This window comes from Protopterus annectens, chromosome 2.part0 (assembly GCF_019279795.1).
Source record: "Protopterus annectens isolate FY-2018-M chromosome 2.part0, PAN1.0, whole genome shotgun sequence".
NCBI classification, from domain to species: Eukaryota; Metazoa; Chordata; order Ceratodontiformes; family Protopteridae; genus Protopterus; species Protopterus annectens.
In genome coordinates this window covers 947187632-947209480 of record NC_056728.1, presented here as the reverse complement: position 1 = coordinate 947209480, position 21849 = coordinate 947187632, and the positions used below count along the sequence as shown (strand labels likewise).

Below are 21849 nucleotides of genomic sequence, written 5' to 3'. Positions count from 1 at the left end.
AAAAATCTGTCATTCTAGACAAATAAAAATCACTTACACCCTCTTCCAACAAAAATATCAGCTAAACCCTCAAATGTTCTGGGCTGGTATTAACAATCTTCTCCACCCAGGCCGTTCTGCCACTCTTACCCCATCAACTGCCCTTGATAAATCCCCTGTTGTTATTGCAAACAGCTTCAACTCCTCCTTTACTGAAACTATCCAGTCTCTAGCTACCCATCTCACTCCATTGGACACAGACACCAGCTCTGGCACATCTAGCCCTGATCCACCCAGCACCCAACCCACCTTTACCTTTCAAACTGTATCTACTAACCTGATCCGGACCTTACTCAAAAATGCTACAACCTATTACACTAGCTGCTGACTACCTCCCAGCTGAATATCTTCAAAAAGCAGCTGATGCCATAGCACTTCCATATCTATTCTGATGAACAGATCCATCTCAGCAATATGGAAAATATCACGTTATACCTCTCCATAAAGGAGGAAGTTCCACAGAATTATCTAACTTTAGACCTATAGCCATTCTTTCACCACTAGCTAAAATCTTGGAAAGATACATACACAAACAAATCATGCACTTTTCTATTCAAAATGGAAAGCTCGCCGACTCTCAGCACGGCTTTAGGCCGTTCCACAGTACCACCACGGCTCTTCTATCTTTCTCTAATGTCATCAGTCTTCATTGTAACAACAACAAACTATCTTCAGCACTCTTCCTAGATCTCTCAAAAGCTTTCGATATGGTCAACCATCAGCTACTGCTCAATACCCTACAAACCATTGGTTTAGACCAACACGCAATACAATGGTTTCACTCCTACCTAAATGGTAGTAGGCTGTCTTATGGCAGAGCAAGCTGTCATCCCAACTCCCTCTAACCCTAGGTGTCCCACAAGGGTCCATACTAGGTCCCCTTCTTTTCTCTGTCTTTATCAATGATCTGCACATCACCATCCCAGGAGCTACCTGCATCCAATATGCAGATGACTCTGTGATAATATGCTCCACATCCTCTCCAACACAACTTCTAACCCTCACCCAGACCACTTTCAGCATGGTAGAAACATGGCTAGCTAATCGTCGCCTGCTTCTAAATCCCAACAAAACCAAGCTACTACTTTTCTCCCCTAACTGTAGAATTCCTCCTCCTCCCTTCAACATCAAATCTAGCAATGACACCATTATCTCACCTGATGACCATACAAAACGTCTAGGCATAATAATAATAGACAACAGCCTTAAATTTGATAAACATGTCAATCACACTATTAAGTCCATCAAAAACTTGGCTCCCTGTACAGAGCCAAACCTTTTCTCACCCCCCCTAGTTAGGGTAGCTATTGCAAGATGACACCTCCTCTCTACCCTTATGTATGCCTCCCCTGTACTCACCAGCCTATCCAAAACTGATCTCAGCAAATTTTCAGGATGTTACAATCATATAGCCAGATTCGCTACAGGCATGACTTTTAGGACCCACCATTGCCAGAACCTCAAAGCACTGGGATGGCTAGAGTTTCCTTCCTTTCTACAGTTCAACCAGCTTATAGTAGCACATAAAATACTCCATCAACCTGATAACAACCCTGCCCTCAATGCTCAGCTGATAAACTAATGATACTGACCCAAAAATCCAACAACTCTGCAGGCAATGCTATATTTGCCAACTCAGCCAATAAAATCTGGAATCTACTCCCTGCTACCATTACCAAGGAAACCTCACTACCCCTATTTAAAAGAGAACTCAAAAAATACCTCACATCTCATTGGCTGTGCTCTTGTTCTAAACCTGACTAACAATTTCACTAATACATGTCTTGCTACCCAACCTGCTGTTTAGCCAAGTATCTATGCCTCATAGCATTTGAATGTCTAAGCATTGTGAATTATGAGATCTGACTATTCTATGTTCACATTTTCTGATACGTCTTTGCCAATCAGATGCAAGTCTGCACATTGTGTATATTGATATCTGCCTGTATTCTTTGTCTATATTTTTCTAAACATGTCTGCCTGAGTTTATCACTCAGTGATGTATGCACTCTCTCTTTTTTGCTACGTGGAGCTTTTCTCCCTGGGCCTCCACTGAAAATGGACATATATCCAGTTGGACTATTATGGTCAACAAATGTAAAATAAAAATAAAAAATAAAACTGACGATCTACATATGCAGCGGGAGACTGACTTTCGAAATTCCTCTGCCCTTTCTATTCATAGAAAAGGCTACAAATAACTGGTCTGAATGTCTAAACCCTTGCATTCTATGTAGATAAAAATGAAGTTGATGAATGTCTAAGATGTGCAGGATATATTCTTCTTTATTGGTATAGTTAGGAAAAAATACTGGAAGATGAATGGACTGATTGAAATTCGTTATTGAGGCCACTTTAGGCATGAAGGATGGATCTGGCTTCAGAGACGCTCTGCCCATATGGAAAACTAAGTAGAGCGGCTTGACAGTAAGAGCTTGCCACAAAAAAGTCAGTCTTCCAAGAAAGAAATTTGATATCACAAGATGCCGCTGGTTCAAAGGGTGGTTTCGTCAATGCCTGCAGGACCAAAGTCAAATCCCACGGGGGAGGTGGATGCTTCACAGGAGGCCATAAGAGAAAAACACCTTTTAAAAAGGCCTTAGAGAGGCAGGAAGAAAAGGCTGAATCACCACTAAGGTGAAAATTCAAAATTGCTGCCAATTGAACCTTGATCATGGAAAAACTGGCCCCTTTCCTTAAAAAGAGAGGTCAAAAGAGAAGGATCTCGGGAATAGAGGAAGAGGGGTTCAGATTCTTATTCTTTGCCCAAATCGAAAACCTCTTCCATTTACTGGAATAAACCTTCCTCATGGAAGACTTCTGGGAAGCAAGAATAATATCCTTTGAGTGAAGCCTGGACTTAGCCAAAATTACTGGAAGTGGACATACCATGCTGTCAGACATAAGGTCTGAAGGTTCGGGAGCAGGAGTAGAGATGGATGAAACAAAAGATCCAGAATTGGATTGAGCACCCAGGCTGGATACCTCAAGTTAGACCGTAGAAGGGGGAACCACACATGCGGAGGCCAGAAGGGGGCAATGAGGATCAATTGACTATTGAGGTGTCTGGCTTTCTGAAGTACTCTGTAAATTAAAGGCAAAGGAGGAAAGACATACAGGAGAACTGGAGGCCAATTGTAGGTGAGCGCATTCCTGGGGGAGTCCCCTATTGGGGGGGGAATCAATGCGAAGAAATTGCTACACTTGTGGTTGAGAGGAGATGCAAACAGATCATGGATTGGATAACTCCACTGACGGAAGATCTGTTGAGCCATCACTGGATTCAGGGACCACTGTGAGGGGTCAAGATCACCCTGCTCAATTTGTCCACCAACACGGATGTTCTGGGAATGTGCAATGCAGTAAGAATACGCCCCGTGGCCATCACCCATTCCCAGACCCTTATGGCCTCACGACACAGCAGATAAGAACATATGCCCCCTTGCTTGTACAACTGCCATGTTGTCCGACAGAAGTGCAGTCATTCCCTGAGGGAGGTAATCTTGAAAGGCTTGCAATGATAGGAGGACTGCCCTCATCTCCAGAACACTGATGTGCAGTTTGGTCTCTGATGGAGACCATGTCCCTTGGACATGGCCCCCCCCCCACCCTAGGAGGGAAGACGTCCAAGGTGATCGTTGCCATAGGAATCGGTGGAGTGAATGACCTGCTCGCTAGAAGGTCTGGAGAGCAAATCCACCACGAAAGATGCTTTCAACACACTGGGATGAGACAAGTGGCAAATGATAGGGGATGCAACAATGCTGACCACTGAACTGTAAAGTTCCACTGAAGAACTCTCATATGGTACTGAACCATCAGTACCAAATAAATGGCAGCTGCCATGGATCCTAGAGCTCTGAAAATGAGTGAAACCGGCAGAACCTGGGCACGAATAAGAGACACCCAGTGAAGAATGGCTGCGATCTGCATGGTGGTATCCAACAGAGTGCCTATGAACTCCAGATGGGTTGGAATCGGAGGATTTGGCCATGTACTGCCCAACTGATGAAACAGGGAGAGTAAGGTGCGAATGTTGTCCAATAGTTGATGCCTTGTAGGGGCTGTCAGGAGCCAGTCATCCAAATAGGGAAAAACCTGGATTCTCTGCAGCCGGAGAAGAGCTGCCACCACCGCCATGCATTTGGTGAATACCCAGGGGGCTGAGGTGAGGCCAAAGGTCAGGGCCCCGAAATGAAAATGATTGGCTCCCAGGCAAAAGCGGAGAAACCTCCTGGACCGTCGAGTCATCTTTATATGGTAGTACAGGTCCTGGAGGTCTACTGAGCACATCCAGTCATTGCTGTGCAAGAGGGGCACAATCGACTGCACAGTGACTATCCAAAACTACTACTTCTGTACGAAAAGGTTCATGCAACTGAGATCCAGTATAGGATGTAGGTCCCCTGTTCTCTTTGGAACTAAAAAGAAGCAGGAATAAGTTCCGGATCCTCTCTGCCCTGCAGGACCTCTTGGATGGCTCTTTTCTGAAGAAGGTTCACAACCTCCTGTTGGGCCAATTCCTCCTGTCTGGGTGGCACATCCGAAAGGGTTCTGGATTTCGGGGGAACTTCTAAAAAGGAAATGCAATAGCCTCTGGATATAATTGCTAGCACCCCACTGATCATTTGTAATGTTTACCCAGGCTAGAGGGTGCAAAGATAACCAACCCCTGACTGCCACCAAGGAAGGACAGTTGGGCAACATCTCAGGGATATGCTGTAAAGGTTTCTTAGAGAAGGCTTCCTCTGGAACCTTGATTTTGAGGGCCTCCCCTTCCCCTAGGGTGACGTCTACCATTGAAACCTCTTCCCCATCCCCTGGAAGAGGAATCCTTCTGAACATCCTGGAAGAAAGACTGCACCTTCAAAAACTACATTTTCTTACTTCCCTTCTGGAAAGGACCTCTGAGGCGCAGAAAACCTGATCCCAATGGCCAACAAAGTCTTCCCTTCCTGTTCACTGCAGGTTAATGTCTCTCTCACAGTGGGACCAAAGAGAGTAGAACCATCAAAGGGGGCATTAATAAACGACATCTTGAAGGCATCTGCACACCTGTTCAGGCGCAGCCAGGCATGATGCCTAATGGCGATGCCCGAGCCCGCCGCCCATGAGGACCCTTCCACAGCATTGGAGATTAGCCTCATGGACAAATTCGCAACTGAATGAAGGGTTGACAACTTCGGAGAAACTACCTTGAATTCCTCCTCAGACATGGACCCAGAGAGGGAAGTAGACAGTTCCTTTATCAAATCCCTCTGGAGAAAGGTGAAATGTGCAAGATAATTTAATGCTCGCAGGCTAAAGGCAGCCGAGGCAAATGCCCGCTTTCCAAATCTGTCCAGAGCTCTCAATTCATGATTGAGAGGATGGACAGAAGAACTCTGCCCTGCAACTTCCTTTATAGCATCAACCAGGACCGCTTTGGCCCAAAGGTTTTATCTGCTGGGGGACTGAGAAACTTGTCTGCTTTCTTTGGCACTGGCTCCACAGTATCTGGCTCCTTCCAAGCCCTGCTGTCCCCGAGATCAATAAGAGGATTAGCAGGGGGTGCACCCAAGAGGTAGATGGGCCCGTACCAAAAGCCTCCAGAAATATGGTTTCCTCCAGGGACGGGGATTGGGCAGACCAACCGCCTTTGGCCTTGAGGATCTTGATTATGTCTTCAAAGGAGACATCCTCCGGTGGAGATCTTGGGGATCCGTTCCCTTCATCAGCATCCGTATCCTCGGTTAAGGACTCCATAGGGGAGTCAAGATGTCTCCTCTTACATGTCCTCTTCCTGGGAACTTCCTCTGCTGGAGGCTGCGGGGAAGACTCAAAAGAGGAGGGGACAATCCTGAGGGGGAGGCACCCAGGTCAGATGGGCTGACCAGAAGTAAGATGACCCGGCCTGCTCAGATACTGAGGCTCGGTAGGATGACTGTGTGTGGGGGAGGCAGCTCTGATCACAGAGAGAGATCTTTTCGACACCCAGAAAGCAGGAGGACTGGAGGAGGTCCCAATTCCTCTCCTGCTGATAATACACTAGCAGAAGGGAAGGTAGACCCCCCCCCTGGCCCCCCACTCCACTGGACAGTACCGGAAAAGAGCTGTTGAAGGCAGAGGTTCCCACGGGAAGAGACCGGTCTGAAAATCCTGGGCCCAAATTCAACTCCATGGACTCCAGGTCAACAATCCTGACAGGAGGGATGGTCTGTCCTGGGAAGGACAGGAACAGTACCAACCACCGATCCCACTATGGAAGGGCCCAAACAGGACTCTGCTGCTCCCCTAGCCTCCGCCTGCTCAACAGTCCCTGAGAGTCCAAGCCACTGGTTGGATGAAGAGTGGTTAAATGAGAAGTGGGAGATTGGCTTCCCAACCTGTGGGCCAGGGAAGCCAGAAGCCTCAACTCCATCTGAGCTTTCAGAAAGGCCCGCATCATCCTGTTCCTGACACTCATGGAAGATTGGGAGGATATAGAGGACCTGCTGAGAGAGCGTGTCTGGAGCCTGAAGGTCGTCTTTTGTGCTCCCTAGAGTGAGACCTATTAGGAAAAGACAGGGCCTGCATTGAAGACAAGGGATCCAAGGGAAGATCCTCGACTACAGTCGGCTCCGGCACGACTCTTGGATCCGACCTAATAGGAGCCGATATCAACAAAGGATCTGAAATAACCCTCATCTGTCGGGTCCGAGAGGGTCGGATCCATGGGCATGGCTCCTACCCTCAGATCTGAAGTTCTGGAATATGGAACCCTGGATCCAGGAGAGGGAGTCTAAGGAGTCAGATCTGAAGGCTTTGGATCCAGGTGTAGACTCCCTGGACGTTCTGGGACCCGAGGATCTCGGATCCAAAACTGCCCTGGCTGGAGCCAGATCCGAGGACTTAGGATCCGACAGCCTGGGACGTTTGGATGGGGACTCCTCCACAGGAATCCTCTTTCTAGCCCCTGAGGAGCCAATTTTGGCCAGGGAACCAGTGACTAAGGGGCCTCCTTTGACTAAACCTTTTATAAGCAATGTGTTATGGTGGTCGACCAAGGCTCTAGGATTGAAGGAGGCACAAATGCACTCCACCATGAGGTGGTCACCATTGAGACAATACAGACACTCCTCGTGTGAGTCGGAAATAGGCATTTTCCGACCACATGAGGAGCATCTTTTAAAACCCAAGGGTTTATCAGACATAACCAACCTAGGGGGAAAACCTTTACTGAAGTCCAAGACGAGCCAAACTTTGGAAACACAAAGCAAGACCCTATGAAACACTCACCAACCACTTACAACAGCTACTCTAGCTAGGCCAGCATAGTACACAAGAAACACACAAGAAACCCTGGAAAAGGGCACCAAAGAAAAGATCAAATAACCAACTGGGAGGGGATATAAATGGTAGGATAACTATCACAAATACTAGAAAAACGGCATAACCCATAACAAAAATTATCCCAAAGATACACTTACACCAAATGAGGAGCTGAGCAATCTCTTTCTGTCTTACTGAAGTGGCAAACAAGATCTGAGGGATTGGAAGGCAGCGGAGCATTATGGGAGGGGAGGAGCTTGAGCTAAGCTGTTGTCTGTGTCTGCCCACTCGGATCTGATATCGGATCCAAGACCCTAACGTGAGGAATGGTGACTAGATAACATCAGATCTGGATACAAACAAAAAACATGGAGAAAACGGAATTTGTAATAATGACCCGAGAATACTTCAGAGCAAGAACTTACAGTACTATTATATGTATTATTTACTAGGTCATATAAATATGGGGAGATTCCTCAAGATTGGACACATATGCATATTAATCCTGCCTTTAAGGGAAAGGGGAGTAGGATAAACCCAGAGTCATATAGACCTTTGTCTACTTTCATGTTGTGGAAAAATAATGGAGAAGGTAATATTGGATAAGTGATTGTCAGAAATGGATTGAAACCGTATATCAGAATGCATATATTGAAAATAGATCTATTACCACCTGTAACATGATGTTCTATAACAGTAGCTGTGAATGAAAAATTGTGCTGTGATGTAATTTATAGATTTAACTTTAGCATTTGACAGGGTCATACACAAAATACTGATCAACCGATTAGAACAACTAGGTATTGATGTACTTTTGTTAAGATGGACAGCTGCGTGGCTTACAAATAGGACATGGCATCATACAGCAATTGGACAAGTGAAATTCTTGGTTACAATCAGGGTGTCCCACAGGGCAATGTCCTAGGTCCTTACATGTTTAGATTGTATCTTTCAGACCTAACTTTTCATTGGAGGTGTTCTACATACTATATGCAGATGACCTGAAACTGTGTAAACTGATTACATGTGTTACAGGTAGGGCATGTCTGCTAAAGAAATTGACTAAATTGAGTAGTTATGCACAGGAGAATAATATGCTGATAAATGCACCAAAAACTATGCATATGTGATTTGGGGGAGACAAATTGAAAGGTGAATAATAATACAGCACACAGTAAATGAAACTGTAGACTTGTTTAAAGGCCTGGGTATAGGGGTAGATCCAGCTTTGAGTTTTCCTAATCATATCAACCAATTGTTTAATGATAGTTACAGAACTATAGCTTGTATAAAAAGATTTATAAAGTCTAGGAAATCAGAAATGATGAAGGCATTGTTAGTTACATTAGACCCAAACTTGAGTATAGAATAATAATATGGAAACCCTATAAGAAAACAAGCATGAGTAAACTGGAAAAGAGTACAGTGGAAGTATACTAGGGGCATCCATGGATGTGAAAATTTACATTATCATGAAAGACTAAAATATCTGAACTTGTACAGTCTCTCTTATGGATATCAAGAGATCTTATTCAGGTATATAGAGCATTTAGAGACAACTACCTATGGGGTTATCAAAAAGTAGTAGAGAATCATCAGACACCCTATGTAGAAGGTTCTATACAAGTGGTGCACAACCTTTTTGTGGGGAGGGCCACTACATGAATTCTTAATGCATCTGTCGGCCACTTGAAAACATAGTAAGTCGTTACGAGTTAACAGGTACAGGTAACTGGCATTTTTACTTAAGACAGCAGTTGTGAAATTGCCTGTTTTCTATATCAACTGTGCATTCTGTCTTGCAGAAAGTTACTTCTGTTTACAGACTACAAGTTATAAATAAGAAAGAATAGTTACTTCCACGGCTAAAATTAAAGGTGTGTGCAACTGCAGTCAACTAGGTAAGTAAACATGTGCTGGAAAGTTTGCATGACTGGAGTAAGGCATAGCATTTTTTCACTTTTAAAACATATTTTCGTTACTCTCTGGGGACTGGATGGCATTGCGTGGTGGGCCAGATGTTGAGCACCATTGTTGTATAGGAATGAGAAATGTACTAATTGGTTCTGTGAGAGACAGCAGCTGATGAATGGAACAGACTACCAAATTACATTAAAGCAAGCACTAGTTTAGATATTTTTAAGAACAGCCCAGACACTTATTATGGAAAAAAGTGTTTTGGTATATTGGCAAGTTAGAAGGGCATTAATGCCCATGCTTAAAATATTTGTATGTATTTTATCACTGGTCATGAAGGAATGGGCAGAATAACATGTCAGCAGTTCATGTTTCTCCTTCATGGGAAGGACATTAATGTGGTTGTTTTCAGAATAGGTCTCTGACTTCACACCATGAATCCTTCACATTGTTAGGTCAGAAAAATAAAGTAGGTAATATATTTCATAGGTTAAAATAATAAAATCTTATATTTTTTCACTACACCATGAACATGGACAATCCTATTTCTTGACTGCATTAAGGTGTGTGTATGGTTAAAGAAGATGGTAGGAGATAGAACTTCAAAGAAAAGACAAATCATGACTTTCAAAGAAAAGACAAATCATTGGTGACCATGTTAAATCAAGACTTTCAAAGAAAAGACAAATCATTGGTGGCCATGTTAAATCAAGATCCACTCTGCTGCCATAATATACTAAAGCACATGTAGAATAACAGGTGTGTTGTACCTTTAAGAAGCATTTCCAAGATCTGTGTGTGCATATAAATACCAAGCATGTGTTGGCTTCAGTGCCATTTTGAAGGTGCATGATAGCTAATCTGTTTATAAGTTAAAGTTACTTAACTTCATTTATATGTTTGCATACAATAAAGCTGCTTGAATAAGAACCCACAATGCTCGCCTGTTTTATCCTGGTGAGTGACAGCAACTCTCTTCAGATATAACCAGTGGCACTGAAAAAAATAATATGGTCATCAATGACATTGCAAGACCGAACAGATCCTGGAAACGAAGTTAGACATGTTGATGTTCTTCATACTGATCACTGTAGCAGTAGTGTAGGCTTCATGGGTTATCCTGTAAGGATATAAAGTGGTGGCTTCCAAAGCTTCAGTGCACCTTCCATACTCCCAAATGAGTAGTCAGCTCGAGATAACTGACTAAAAGACAAATTTGAGCAAGAAGCCCTTCACAGCATTATTGCTGAGAAAGTTATGCTCCTTTGAGGATCGATGGTCAGCTTGTGCTTTCCTTTGCTGGGCAAATAAGTTCCCTTTGGGGAAAAATGTTCTTATATTTCCTGATGTTTTATTACTTTCCTCTTCAGGAAATTTATTTTAAAGCTAGGAGTGGTGTGTTTTAATGGACTGTCTTGAGACTATAATGTACTTTTAAACAGAGCAATTGTTTTTTTCTGTCAGTTTTAAAGTACTGTAAACTAATAACATTTTTTGTGGAGAAATTGTTTCATTTTCCATTGTGGGGCTGCCATAGTCTTTGAAAGTGCTTTTTGCTCTGTATTTTTTCTCAAAAAAGTAACTTCTGTGGACTAGTTGTTTTACCCACATTTTGTCTTTGCATGGAAAAAGGCACCATTTGCTGCTTCACCATAGAACAGATTGCCAGACTCATCATCAGTCCTTCTTCTGGCATAAAAAGAAAAAGTTAAGCAAAGAGCCTTTTCCACCACAGCAGGCTAGCAGTTAGCCTCAGGCACAAGTGGGTGACTTTGCTATTTTATTGTACCTCAGATCACTCATCCTTTACCCTGAAACTCTCTGGTGTAACACCTACAGCCAGTATGGACTGGGGGTTAGACACGTCCTTTTGTGGCTGTTGAAGTCCTCTCAGTGGGCAAGGGAGAGCCACTCTTGACAGTTCTGGGAGAGGGAACAGGGAAGTTTTCCCTGTTATGTCAGAATGTTGTGACCATCCCTAGGGAGCAGCAGCAGCTGCCGTAATACTGTTGTCCCCATTTTTCCTGTTCAAAAGAAAGAGAAAACCAAATATCTACTCTTCCTCAAATTTCTTTGGATAGGAGGAGTATACTGGGACTTTATTTCAGGCTTTTGATCCTTCTCGTAAAAGAAACAGATATGCCTCTTTTCCTGAAGAGATTCAAGATTCTGAATCTGACTAAGTAGATGCAGGGATGAATTCAGACTCCGAGGCGAGCTCAGTTTTGGATTCTTCCTGTGGAGGGTTCTCTTTCTCTGAGACACTTGCTAGAATGTCTGAGGATTCTCAATCCCTCAGAAAATTCTATGAGTTGTTACAGAAAGATTTTTGAGAACCTATACCCATTCCTCCTGTCCTATCATAAGAGAATGTGTCTTGCCTACAATCTTCCTGATTGTCAGCCATCTGTCTGTAAAAAGGCAGATGGGTTGTATAAAATTCCGCAGTCTTTTACGTTTTTAAATACTATCACCAAACCTGAGCTAGCAGCTATACCTTAGTTGCTAAGCACTTATTTAATTCCAATACTACTATTTCTAACAAGGATGGGATAATTAATAATAGGTATGGGCAAAAGTGTACAATTCTGCAACTTTGATTTTCAGAATTTTAAATTGTCAGACTTACATATTAAAATTTGTTCTGACATATTGTGAAAGTATAAAGTATGTTTTATCCACAGTTTTTTCCTTGTGAAGAAAAAACTGCTTTAAGTAACTTGGTTTCTTCTGTTGCACAGGTCATGCAATCACACATGGGTCTATATTAGGAAAGCGAAAAGAAGTTTACGCAAATACGTAAACGTCGAACCGTATAGCACAAAGTGGACTTAGAGTGAAAATCGCGAAAATGGAAATATCAAATTTCCATGTTTGGCCTGTCTGTGGATTAGCTGCATAAGGTAAGTGTTGGATAGTTACAGAGTTTAGTATAGGGTGCGGGTTAAAGTAAGTGCTTAGATAAGCAATGTATGTTAGATTTAGTGTAGGGTTAGAGGTAGGGTTTTGTTAAATGTATGTATGTAGGTTATTTATTTTGTTTGTGTATATTTTCGTAGGGGAAGTGCACGGTAGTTAGGATCTTAGGGTTAGGGAGGGGTTAAGGATAGTGCACAGATAGTTTTGTATGTGAGGTTTAGTAGTGTTGGAGGTAGGGTTTTGTTAAATGTATGTATGTGGATTATTTGTTTTGTTTGGGTGTATGTCTGTAGGGGACATGTGCGGTAGTTAGGGTTAGGGAGGGGTTAAGGATAGTGTATAGTTAGTTGTGTATGTGGGGTTTAGTGTAAGGTTAGAAGTAGGGTTTTGTGCTTTACTTTAGGTTAGAAGTAGGGTTTGGTTAGTGTATGTATGTGGTTTGTTTATTTTATTTGGGTAGTATATTGCTAGTGGTGGGGTTGGCCAACTGACAGTTCGATTTTTTTTTTGTGCTGTTTAGTGCATTTGGGATTTTTGCGGTTCACGGTATAGGGGTCGATGTTTTGGTATTCGCGCATGGTGTTTTTCGCTTTCGTAATATAGACCCTCACACATATGTATGTACATATCTATCTATGTAGAAAATTACTCAATATGTATGATTCTCCCTTATATAGAGATTCAGTGTTTGTCCACCCTGCTGCAGAGGTGATGAAAGAGGCAAGTTGAACCAGAGAATTTGTAAAAAAAATTTTTAGCACTCCATTTCTAAATTGTCCAAAGGATTTTAGTTTTAATTTTTGTCTTTTACAAACTTTCTTTGAAACACAATGATGTTTTTCTTTATTGTATTCTCTGTGGAGCTTTTCTCCCCGGGCCTCTACTGAAAATGGAAATATCTCCAGCTAGACTAGCCCGGTCAACAAATGTAAAATAAAATAAAATAAAATAAAATTTTCTTTCTAGTCATCCAAATTTTGGCTTTTTGGAAAGTGCTGGATTATAGAACCTGCTAACTGGTCCTCTGTACATACGTTTACAAGGCACTATAAGCTGAATGTCTGCTCTTGATTCTAGATCAAAATTTTCTGGGATCATTCTACATGGACTTCTGGACCCTTCTGTTTCCTCCTCCCAACATACTTCTCAACTTCTCAGTGCTAGAAATCTGGACAAAGTCTGGAAAAATGGAGGGGGGGTGCAAAGGCATAAGAATAGGGACAGATTTCAAATACTGCTCCTTTATACATAGAAAGTTGCTAGAATAACAGGGTTTGTGTTAACATGCATTTTTCTAAGGAATTGGAAGTCTGAAACTGAAATGTATGTCATTATTTAGTGACTGGAATCATCAGATCATCCCAGTGATTTGTCAGAAAAATCACATATTTGATGAGGCACAAACCAAAAATATGAAGCAAAAATCAGTACAGTTGAGAAGTATGCCTCCCAAATATAGTTAACTATAGTAATCTACCCATATAGCTAAGGCTAATAAAGCAGTGATCAATATGAAGAACATAGTATAGTTGTGTTAGTTGAACTTACCATAACAGTAGATGTTCGAATGATCACTGCTGCAGTAGCTACCTCCTTCCACTGCCCCCCCCCCCCCTTGTTTCTCTTTTTAATGCCAGAGTGCAGACATTTTTTTTTGTTATTCCAAGCATTGCCTTTTCAAGTTGGAGCCTCTCTCTCTCTGCTGGCAGGAAAGCTCTCAAGGTCTTTGCACCCAAGTGTGTGTTTTAGTTAGCTCAGCTCGACAGTTTGGGTACAGGGAAGGTGCCCTGAATTTTTGGAAGCTTCTGGTTATTATATCCTTGGCAGTATATAACCAAGACTACTGCAGCAAATATCATTCGAACATTTACTTTTATGATAAATTCAAGAAAGACCTTTATGCAAGAAAAAATACATCTAAACCACTATGCATGTAAAGAAAACTTTCTACAAAAAGTTTTGTAGTTTGTCTTGTTACTCACTAACCTTAGCTAGTAGAAGAAATGTGAATATAATACAAGAACTAAGCATGCTGTAAATAGTACATAAAATGAAAGCAAATGGATTTTCAGCATTGTTTATTATTTCAATCAGCAATGCTCCATAAAGTAATTGCAACACTTGAGTTTTTGCTTTCATATTTGGTACAGCACTGAAAAGACTAATATAATCAACATAATAGTGTAAATGGTCTTTGATAAATCAAGCAAGCCAGTTTCCCAATATTTACAAAAATAACAATTGCCAGATGTGACAGTATACACAGGAACAAAATACATAGCAGGTATATATATATATATAGATAAAGCAGTCACAAATTACAAATAATTACTTGTAACAACACATTGCTCAGCACAAAAATAAATTTTCATTTCAGATCTGTGTGTCCTCATTGAGGGCAAAATACTTATGTCAAATGTCCAGAAGCACAAATATGTGAAAGTCTAAAGATTTTTTCCCTGCTTTATGTTGTATGACAGGAGTACATCTTATTAAATGGTGTACTATTCTTTCCCCTCCCCTCATGTGGACCATTTTTAACGTTAATTTTATGTTTTGTGTGGCTTAAGCTATACTCAGCCAGCATTGAGTGGTCCACATGTACAACCAGAACTACCTGACAACATGACCAGAGGAGCATTGTGGCAAAAACAGAGAGACAATGGCTTATTGTTAGCTGAAAAGGATCACTGCAGTTTATACTACAGCACACCTAAAAAGCTTATAATACTAAATGGAACTCTGATAACCATTAGATTTTAAGGACAATAAAAAATGTAGATTTAATATTATCAAGAACAGAAGAATCCAAGAGCTAGGATTTTTGTCTGCTACTTAAGCAAAAAAAAATAACTATTATACCTGTAAACAATTGACATTGTCAAATGTATAATTGCTAAAAGAAAGCCATTGTGTTCGTGTTTTTTGTAGGTACTCAAGCTGCAAAGAATAAACAATGCATTAAACAAAAGCACCCACACGGTGTTCTTCTGTTATCCAGTGATACAATAATGTTACAAAGGTAAAGGAACCAGAATTTCGACATAGTTGATAGGGAAGAATCCTGACTGGCCATGAAGCATTCCCTCATACCAGTTCTCATCAATCTGATTAGTTAGAGTTATAATGTCTCCTTCTTTAAATCCCAACTCTCCTTCATTCTCAGGTTCAAAGTCATATAATGCTCTACAACATGGCTGGTCCATTGGAGCCCCTGTACAAAAAAGAAAATAGACAAAGATATAACTGACTCTGATATTTGCTTTAGTTAAAGGTCATATCAAGCAAACGGATGAAATGTCACAAGAAAATGAACTGCATGATTGCCAAATCAGAGTGAATGTCTAGTCAAAATCTGCAGGACAAATTAATGTTTTTGCATTGAATCTAAAACAGTGGAATTGTCATCAATTTATAAAGAGCAAACATATGCTGGCCACATAAGCAGCATGATCCAGTTATAGCTCCTGTTGTCCATCTGATTTCAGTTGTTTGCTACAAAGTACTCTTTATCCATTTTTGTCAAGACTGCACTCTGTGTCTTACGTGAAGATCACTATGGTCCTAGCATGCTTAATATGGCTACTTCCTGAAGAAACCATCTAGATAAGCAAAGTTATTTACAATACATAAATTTATTACTTCTGTATATAAAAGCCAGAGTTGCATGATTAGTTGCCATTACCACCAAGAATCTCTTCACTTCTAATGAATAAATAGCAGCTCTGAGGTGCCTGTGTTGCACCCTCCTTGAATGATGCAACATAGTTTGCATTCTAAGAAATCTGCTGAATCAGAAAAGGATTAGATTTAGAATAATGGTGCATAAGTACCACAGATCTGTTGGTTCTCCAGTTTGACTCCCAGGTGGTGTGCCCTCTATGTAGAATCTGCAGATTCTTCCTGTGTTTATGTGGGAAGTGCTTCAGTTTCTTCACAAATCCCAAATATGTTACTGCATAAACTGACAGTCAAATAAATTACCTGTAGGTGTGTGTGTGTGTGTGTGTGTGTGTAGTGTCTGAGAGGGAGAATGTGTGTGTGTGTAAGTAGATGTGCCCTACAATGGGCTAGCACCCTATCCAGGAACAGTCCTCTTCCTTATGCTAAATGGGATCCACACTGGGTTTCTGGCTATGCCGAGGCTTCTAAATCACTAAGTTCCAGTTTTGAAAGAATATAGCAATATTTATTTTTCTAACAGTAAGCACTCATTGCGGTGGTGGTGGTGCTGCGGTAGCATTGTCGCCTCACAGACGTTGCCCATTCAATTCTCAGTTAGAGCATCTTCTGTGTGTCGACATGCGTGAATGGGCTTTCCTTCATTGAAGGTTGTGCGTTAGGCCCAGCAAGCCAGCACGTAAAAATCTACTGCCAATCATTAGCGGACCGGAGTTCCGCTGTGGCGACCCCTAACCGGGAAAAGCCGAAAGACACAAACAAACATAGAGACTTCATAGTCTATTTCAGTGTATATTAACCATTTAAGTAATTGTGTTAGAAGTGTGTGTACTGATACTAATGAGCACACCCCATGACTAAGGTTCGACATTATTAGTAATAAGAACAGAAGCATTAATAAGTACTTTAAAGGAGTAACACAATGGCAATCTTAGGGCTTCACTTAATACCAGTGAGAACTCAATAGCAAGTAGTGTGATTATATTAGGTGAATACACAGGCATCTAATGTAGAGAGTTACTTTAGCCTATAAGACATGACAGTCATCTCATATGAAAGAGGGAGTCTTCAAATTTGATGTGTAGGCAGTGATAAACCAGGAAAGCAGCAGCTACGAAACTGAAGTGAATGCTGAGGTGTGGGACATGTCTGGTAAGGTCATACACAGTGACTTTCAGACAACTTCAAAGAGATCATCGCAAATGTATTTATTTAAAGACATGGCAGATTGGATATTGCCCAGGCTGATGCCTCACTGTTGCAGTCATCACATTTCGGTTATCCCTGCCAGGGTAGCCCTCAGCCAGCCTGAATACCAGAGACTTAGTATTTCTGCGTTGTTTGCTGTCGCTTGAGGACAGATGTCAGGTCGTCAGTGGTATAAGGGAAGGCAGCTGATGCCATTACATCATTCTGTCTTGGCGTGGAGCCAGAAGCAGTTTGCATGAGTGCCGGTTGGCCGCTACCTGAGTTTCATTTCCGAATTAAAGTTGAAGTCTTTGAAAGCCAAGTACCCCATTGGGGATCCTTTTTTCTTGCAGTAACCAATGTTAGAAAAAGTTAATTATCTCGCTTGTGGAAAGCAAATACCACACCGGGACATCAACTCTTACTGTGTCACTTGTCTAGGCCCAGACCACGACGTCACTCGTCACTTCTGTGCTTTAACGCCAGAACTATTCGTCGTTGGGCCCTTATTGTAGCCAGATATTTCAGTTTACAGTCCTCAAATTCCGATATGTCTTCGGTAAGCCATCTGACAGCAGATCTTCTGAAAACATGTAAAGATAAAGACAGACAGATTGCACAGGACCAAACATTCCGACGACACTTCCGTTAAGCTGGTCAGTCCTCCGGAACTCAGTGAGGCACTTTCGCAGCCCCTGATGCCCCTTTAGTTAATTCGCAGGCCACTACCGAGACCCTTAGAGTCCGGTATGCCGCAGAACTCTTTTTTTGTCTAAGGATTCTACAGCTGTTTCTACCTTGGATGGGTCTGGAGCCACTGTGCAAGCACCGGATTCTGAGGAAATCTTTCACAACACCGAATCCCGACTCATACAGACATCTTCTCTCATGGCTACCGTTCTTTCGAAAACAACCAAGTTCCTTAGGCCCAGGGGTTGAACCACCCTAAGAAACTGACTACCCATTCTCAGGCGCCTGCTCTCTTGCCTCAGTCTCAAATGCTTAAAATGGCAGAAGACCTTAACATGCTGATTAGGGGAAGCCAAGCCACTCCCTCAAAAAGGATGAGAGATCTGTTTCCAGTAGTTTTGTCTGAACAAAAGTCAGATAAATCCAATGCATCTGACTATGAAGACATGCAACCCCTCTCCACATATGAGGATTCTGATGCAGAGGAATCCATTCCTTCAGCCTCTACCCCAGACTATCTTTCCTTTAGGGGAAACCCTGCATACTTTAAGGGAGCATTTCAACTGGGAGAGTCAAGACTACCCACAGTCTAAAAAGAGACTCAGAGAGTTCCTGGACCTTCCTCAACACAGGCCCTTAGCCATTCCCCCCAGTCCTAAACATGGTGGATGATGTCTTCCTTGAATCCAGCTTGACTCCAGATGCCCTCCCTCCTGCTCCCAGAAAACCAGACAGGTACTACAGAGTCCCTGACTCTCTCAAATATTTTTTTTAAAAAAAACAGCAGACCCTGAGGTCATTACCCAAGGGCCAAAAGGGATTAAAGCAACATTCCTGCAGAGCGGATAGGCCAAGCCTTTTACTCTAGACTTTTTCTGGTGTCCAGAAAAGAGGGCACCTAGTGCCCCATCCTCTCTCTATCCATTCTAAACACCTTCCTGGTGATCCCAAAATTCAAAATGCTCACCCTCCAGCAGTTGCTACCCATGCTCCCCATGCTCTCCATGCTCTCCAAGGATTCTTGGCTAGCCACCCTGGACCTAAAAGAGGCCTACTTCCACATTCCCATCCGGGAGTCCTGCAGTAAATATCTCTGCTTCAGGAGCTGGATCTCAACACTTTCAGTTCTCTGCGCTTCCCTTTGGCTTATCTACTGCTCCCAGAGTTTTCCCAAAATGCCTGACTCCAGCCATTGCCTTTTGGTCAAAGAAATATTCAAATTTAGCCCTACTTAGACAACTGCCTTATTCAGGCAGACAGCCAGGAAAAGCTGCTCAAAGACCTGGCCTTTGTGAAGGACCTACTAATCTCCCTAGGATACACAATCAACGAAAAGAAATCCAAACGGGTATCCACCAAAAGGATAGTCTTTCTGGGAACAAGTCTGGACACAGCATCCCAAATGGCATGCCTCACACCAGAGAAATTAATTTTCCTATCAGGTTACTTCTCTCAACTGGCCACCAGACCCCAGCTTTCTACAAGGAAAATCCTGCAAGCCCTGGGGTTCATGGCATCCTGCATACTCCTCATTCCATATGCCAGACTGCATATGAGGAAACGCCAGTGGTATCTAAAGAGCCTTTGGTGTCAACACACTCAAGATCTGGAAACTCTTCTGCCTATTATTCCTTGCCTGAGGAAGGAATTTATTTGGTGGGCAACAGCCTGCTCCCACAACAAGGGATTTCCCTTCTCCCCACTACCCAGACCCTCACCACAGATGCATCAGATTACACTTGGGGTGCACACCTGGACGGCAGGTGCATAAAGGGCCAATGGAACCCCCAGCAACTTCCCCTGCACATCAGTCAAAAAGTGATGATGGCTGTGCAGCAGGCCTTGATAGCTTTTAAACCCCTTCTCTCTCCAGGGGTTCTCCTTATCGAAACAGACAACACCACTGTGATGTGGTACATCAACAAGCAGGGAGGGACTCACTCCTACCTGCTGTGCAGGCTGGCCATGATCCTTTGGTTCACAGCCTGTTCCATGCAACTACACCTGTTAGCACAATACCTGCCAGGCTCTCTCAACTCCCTGGCAGACAAATTAAGCAGAAAGCTTTTGGACCCCCATGAGTGGCAGCTCAACAGAAACACTTTCTTCCTAATAACTCAGAAATAGGGGACCATGGAGGACGACTTTTTGCCTCCCACACCAACCATCAGCTCAGCAAATTCTGCACCAGGGAGCATCATTGCATGACATAGAAAGTGGATGTCCTGTCCTTTCCCTGGGTAAACCTCTCGGTCTATGCCTTTCCTCCCCTACCTCTCATTCGCGGGTACTGCTCAAAATAAGGGAGGAAAAACCAAAGACCATTCTCATAGCTCCAGACAGCACTGGTACCCCTTGCTGCGCAGCCTGTCCCAGCTGCCTACATGGAATCTTCCTCAGATTCCAAACCTCCTAACCCAGCGGGAAGGGGAATTCATGCACCCCCCAATTGCAGACACTCAATTTGGCAGCTTGGCTTATAACCTGACCCCTGACCAATCTGCCCTCCTCAGTTGTGGACATTATCCAATAGGCCAGATGCCCTAGCACTAGAAAGTGTTATGCAGACAAATTGAAAAGGTTCTGCACCTGGATCCAGGCTCTGGGGGCCAAAACGGCACAGCCCTCTATCCCGCTCATCCTGGATTATTTAGCTGACCTACTACACACTGGTCTTGCTTTCTCCTCTATAAAAATTCATGCCTCTGCCATTTCTGCTCATTTTCCCACTGAGCAGGCACTTTTTTCACACCCTCTGATTAAGCAGTTCCTCAGAGGGGCTAGCAACTTGAGGCCCCCAGAAGGGCATGAACACCAGCTTAGGACCTTAACTTTGTCTTGGAATAGCTTACCCTGCCTCTTTTCAAACCAGATTCTTCTGCAGAGCTAAAATTTCTTTCCTGGAAGACAGCCTTTCTCCTAGTCTTCACTTCACCCAGAAGAGGTTGTGAGCTGCAAGCACTCATGGCTGTCAAACCCTTCATCATCTTCCATGCAGACAGGGTATCCCTCAGAATGAATACATCCTTCATGACCAAGGTGGTGTCCAGAGTGGCTCTCAACTAATCCATCCATTTGCCCACCTTCTTTCCTAACCCTCAAAACAAGGGCAAAAGGATTCTGCACTCTCTAAATGTGCACAGACAGCTCAGATAATATCTGGACAGGACTAAACCCTTCAGAAAGACTAATCAATTGCTGGTTAGCTTTGCTTCAGAGGCGGATGGCAAAGCCATCTCCCAGAAAACCATTTCCAAATGGATAGCACACTGCATCCATTTCTGCTACAAACAGCAAGGCAAGCCTCCCCCCAAGGGGGTCAGGACACATTCCACCAGGGCAGCCTCCACCTCTGCAGCTTTCCTCAGAGGAGTCCCCACCAGGGACATCCTGGAGGCTGCCACCTGGACATCTGTTCACACCATTACCAAGCATTACCACCTGCCTCTCTTTTCCAAATCCAGGGCAAGGTTTGCTTCTGCAGTCTTGCAGGGCATGCTAACCAGCCCCTAGCTTCCTTGACTGCCTCCACCGATTTCCTCAGTTTTGGGAATCTACCCAAATGTGATGACTGCAACAGTGAAACATGAAGAACATAGTACAGTTGTGTACACTTTCCATAAATGTAGATGTTTGAGTGTCTTCACTGTTGCAGTCCTGTTTTCCCTCCCGCCATCCCCCTTTTACTCATTTTGTTACCTTTCTTCCTTGTTGTTCTCCTTTCTTTATAAGGAACATATTGGTATTTATTTCCACTGGTGGGGTTCTGCCACCAAAGCCTGGCCTCCTACTTTGGGAGCTCCTGACAGGTTAGGGCAAGAAAAACTGATGTAATGGCATCGGCTGCCTTCCTTTATACCACTGACGACCTGACGTCCGTCCTCAAGCGACAGCAACCAACGCAGAAATACTAAGTCTCTGCTATTCAGGACGGCCGAGGGCTACCCTGGCAGGGATAACCCAAATGTGATGACTGCAACAGTGAAGACACTCGAACATCTACATTTATGGTACGTGTACACAACTGTACTTTCTCAGCAAGGATAGGGAAATGCTGTCAAGAGGTGGAATCACACGTTGAGGAAATCCCTATTTTCAAATGTTAGAAACAGCATTTTGAGGAAG

The 21849-nt window shown here is 43.0% G+C and overlaps 1 protein-coding gene across 3 annotated transcripts in view; it reads right to left on the bottom strand.

Moving 5' to 3' along the window:
• Positions 1–14226: 14226 nt before the first annotated feature.
• SH3GL2 (SH3 domain containing GRB2 like 2, endophilin A1) overlaps positions 14227–21849 on the bottom strand; it is a 2269193-nt gene continuing 2261570 nt past the window's right edge. For all 3 annotated transcript variants that reach the window (XM_044061202.1, XM_044061204.1, XM_044061205.1), the window contains exon 9: positions 14227–15379. In XM_044061202.1, the coding sequence (XP_043917137.1) occupies positions 15180–15379 (200 nt within the window). In that variant the 3' untranslated portion in view covers positions 14227–15179. The remainder of the gene's footprint in view (positions 15380–21849) is intronic.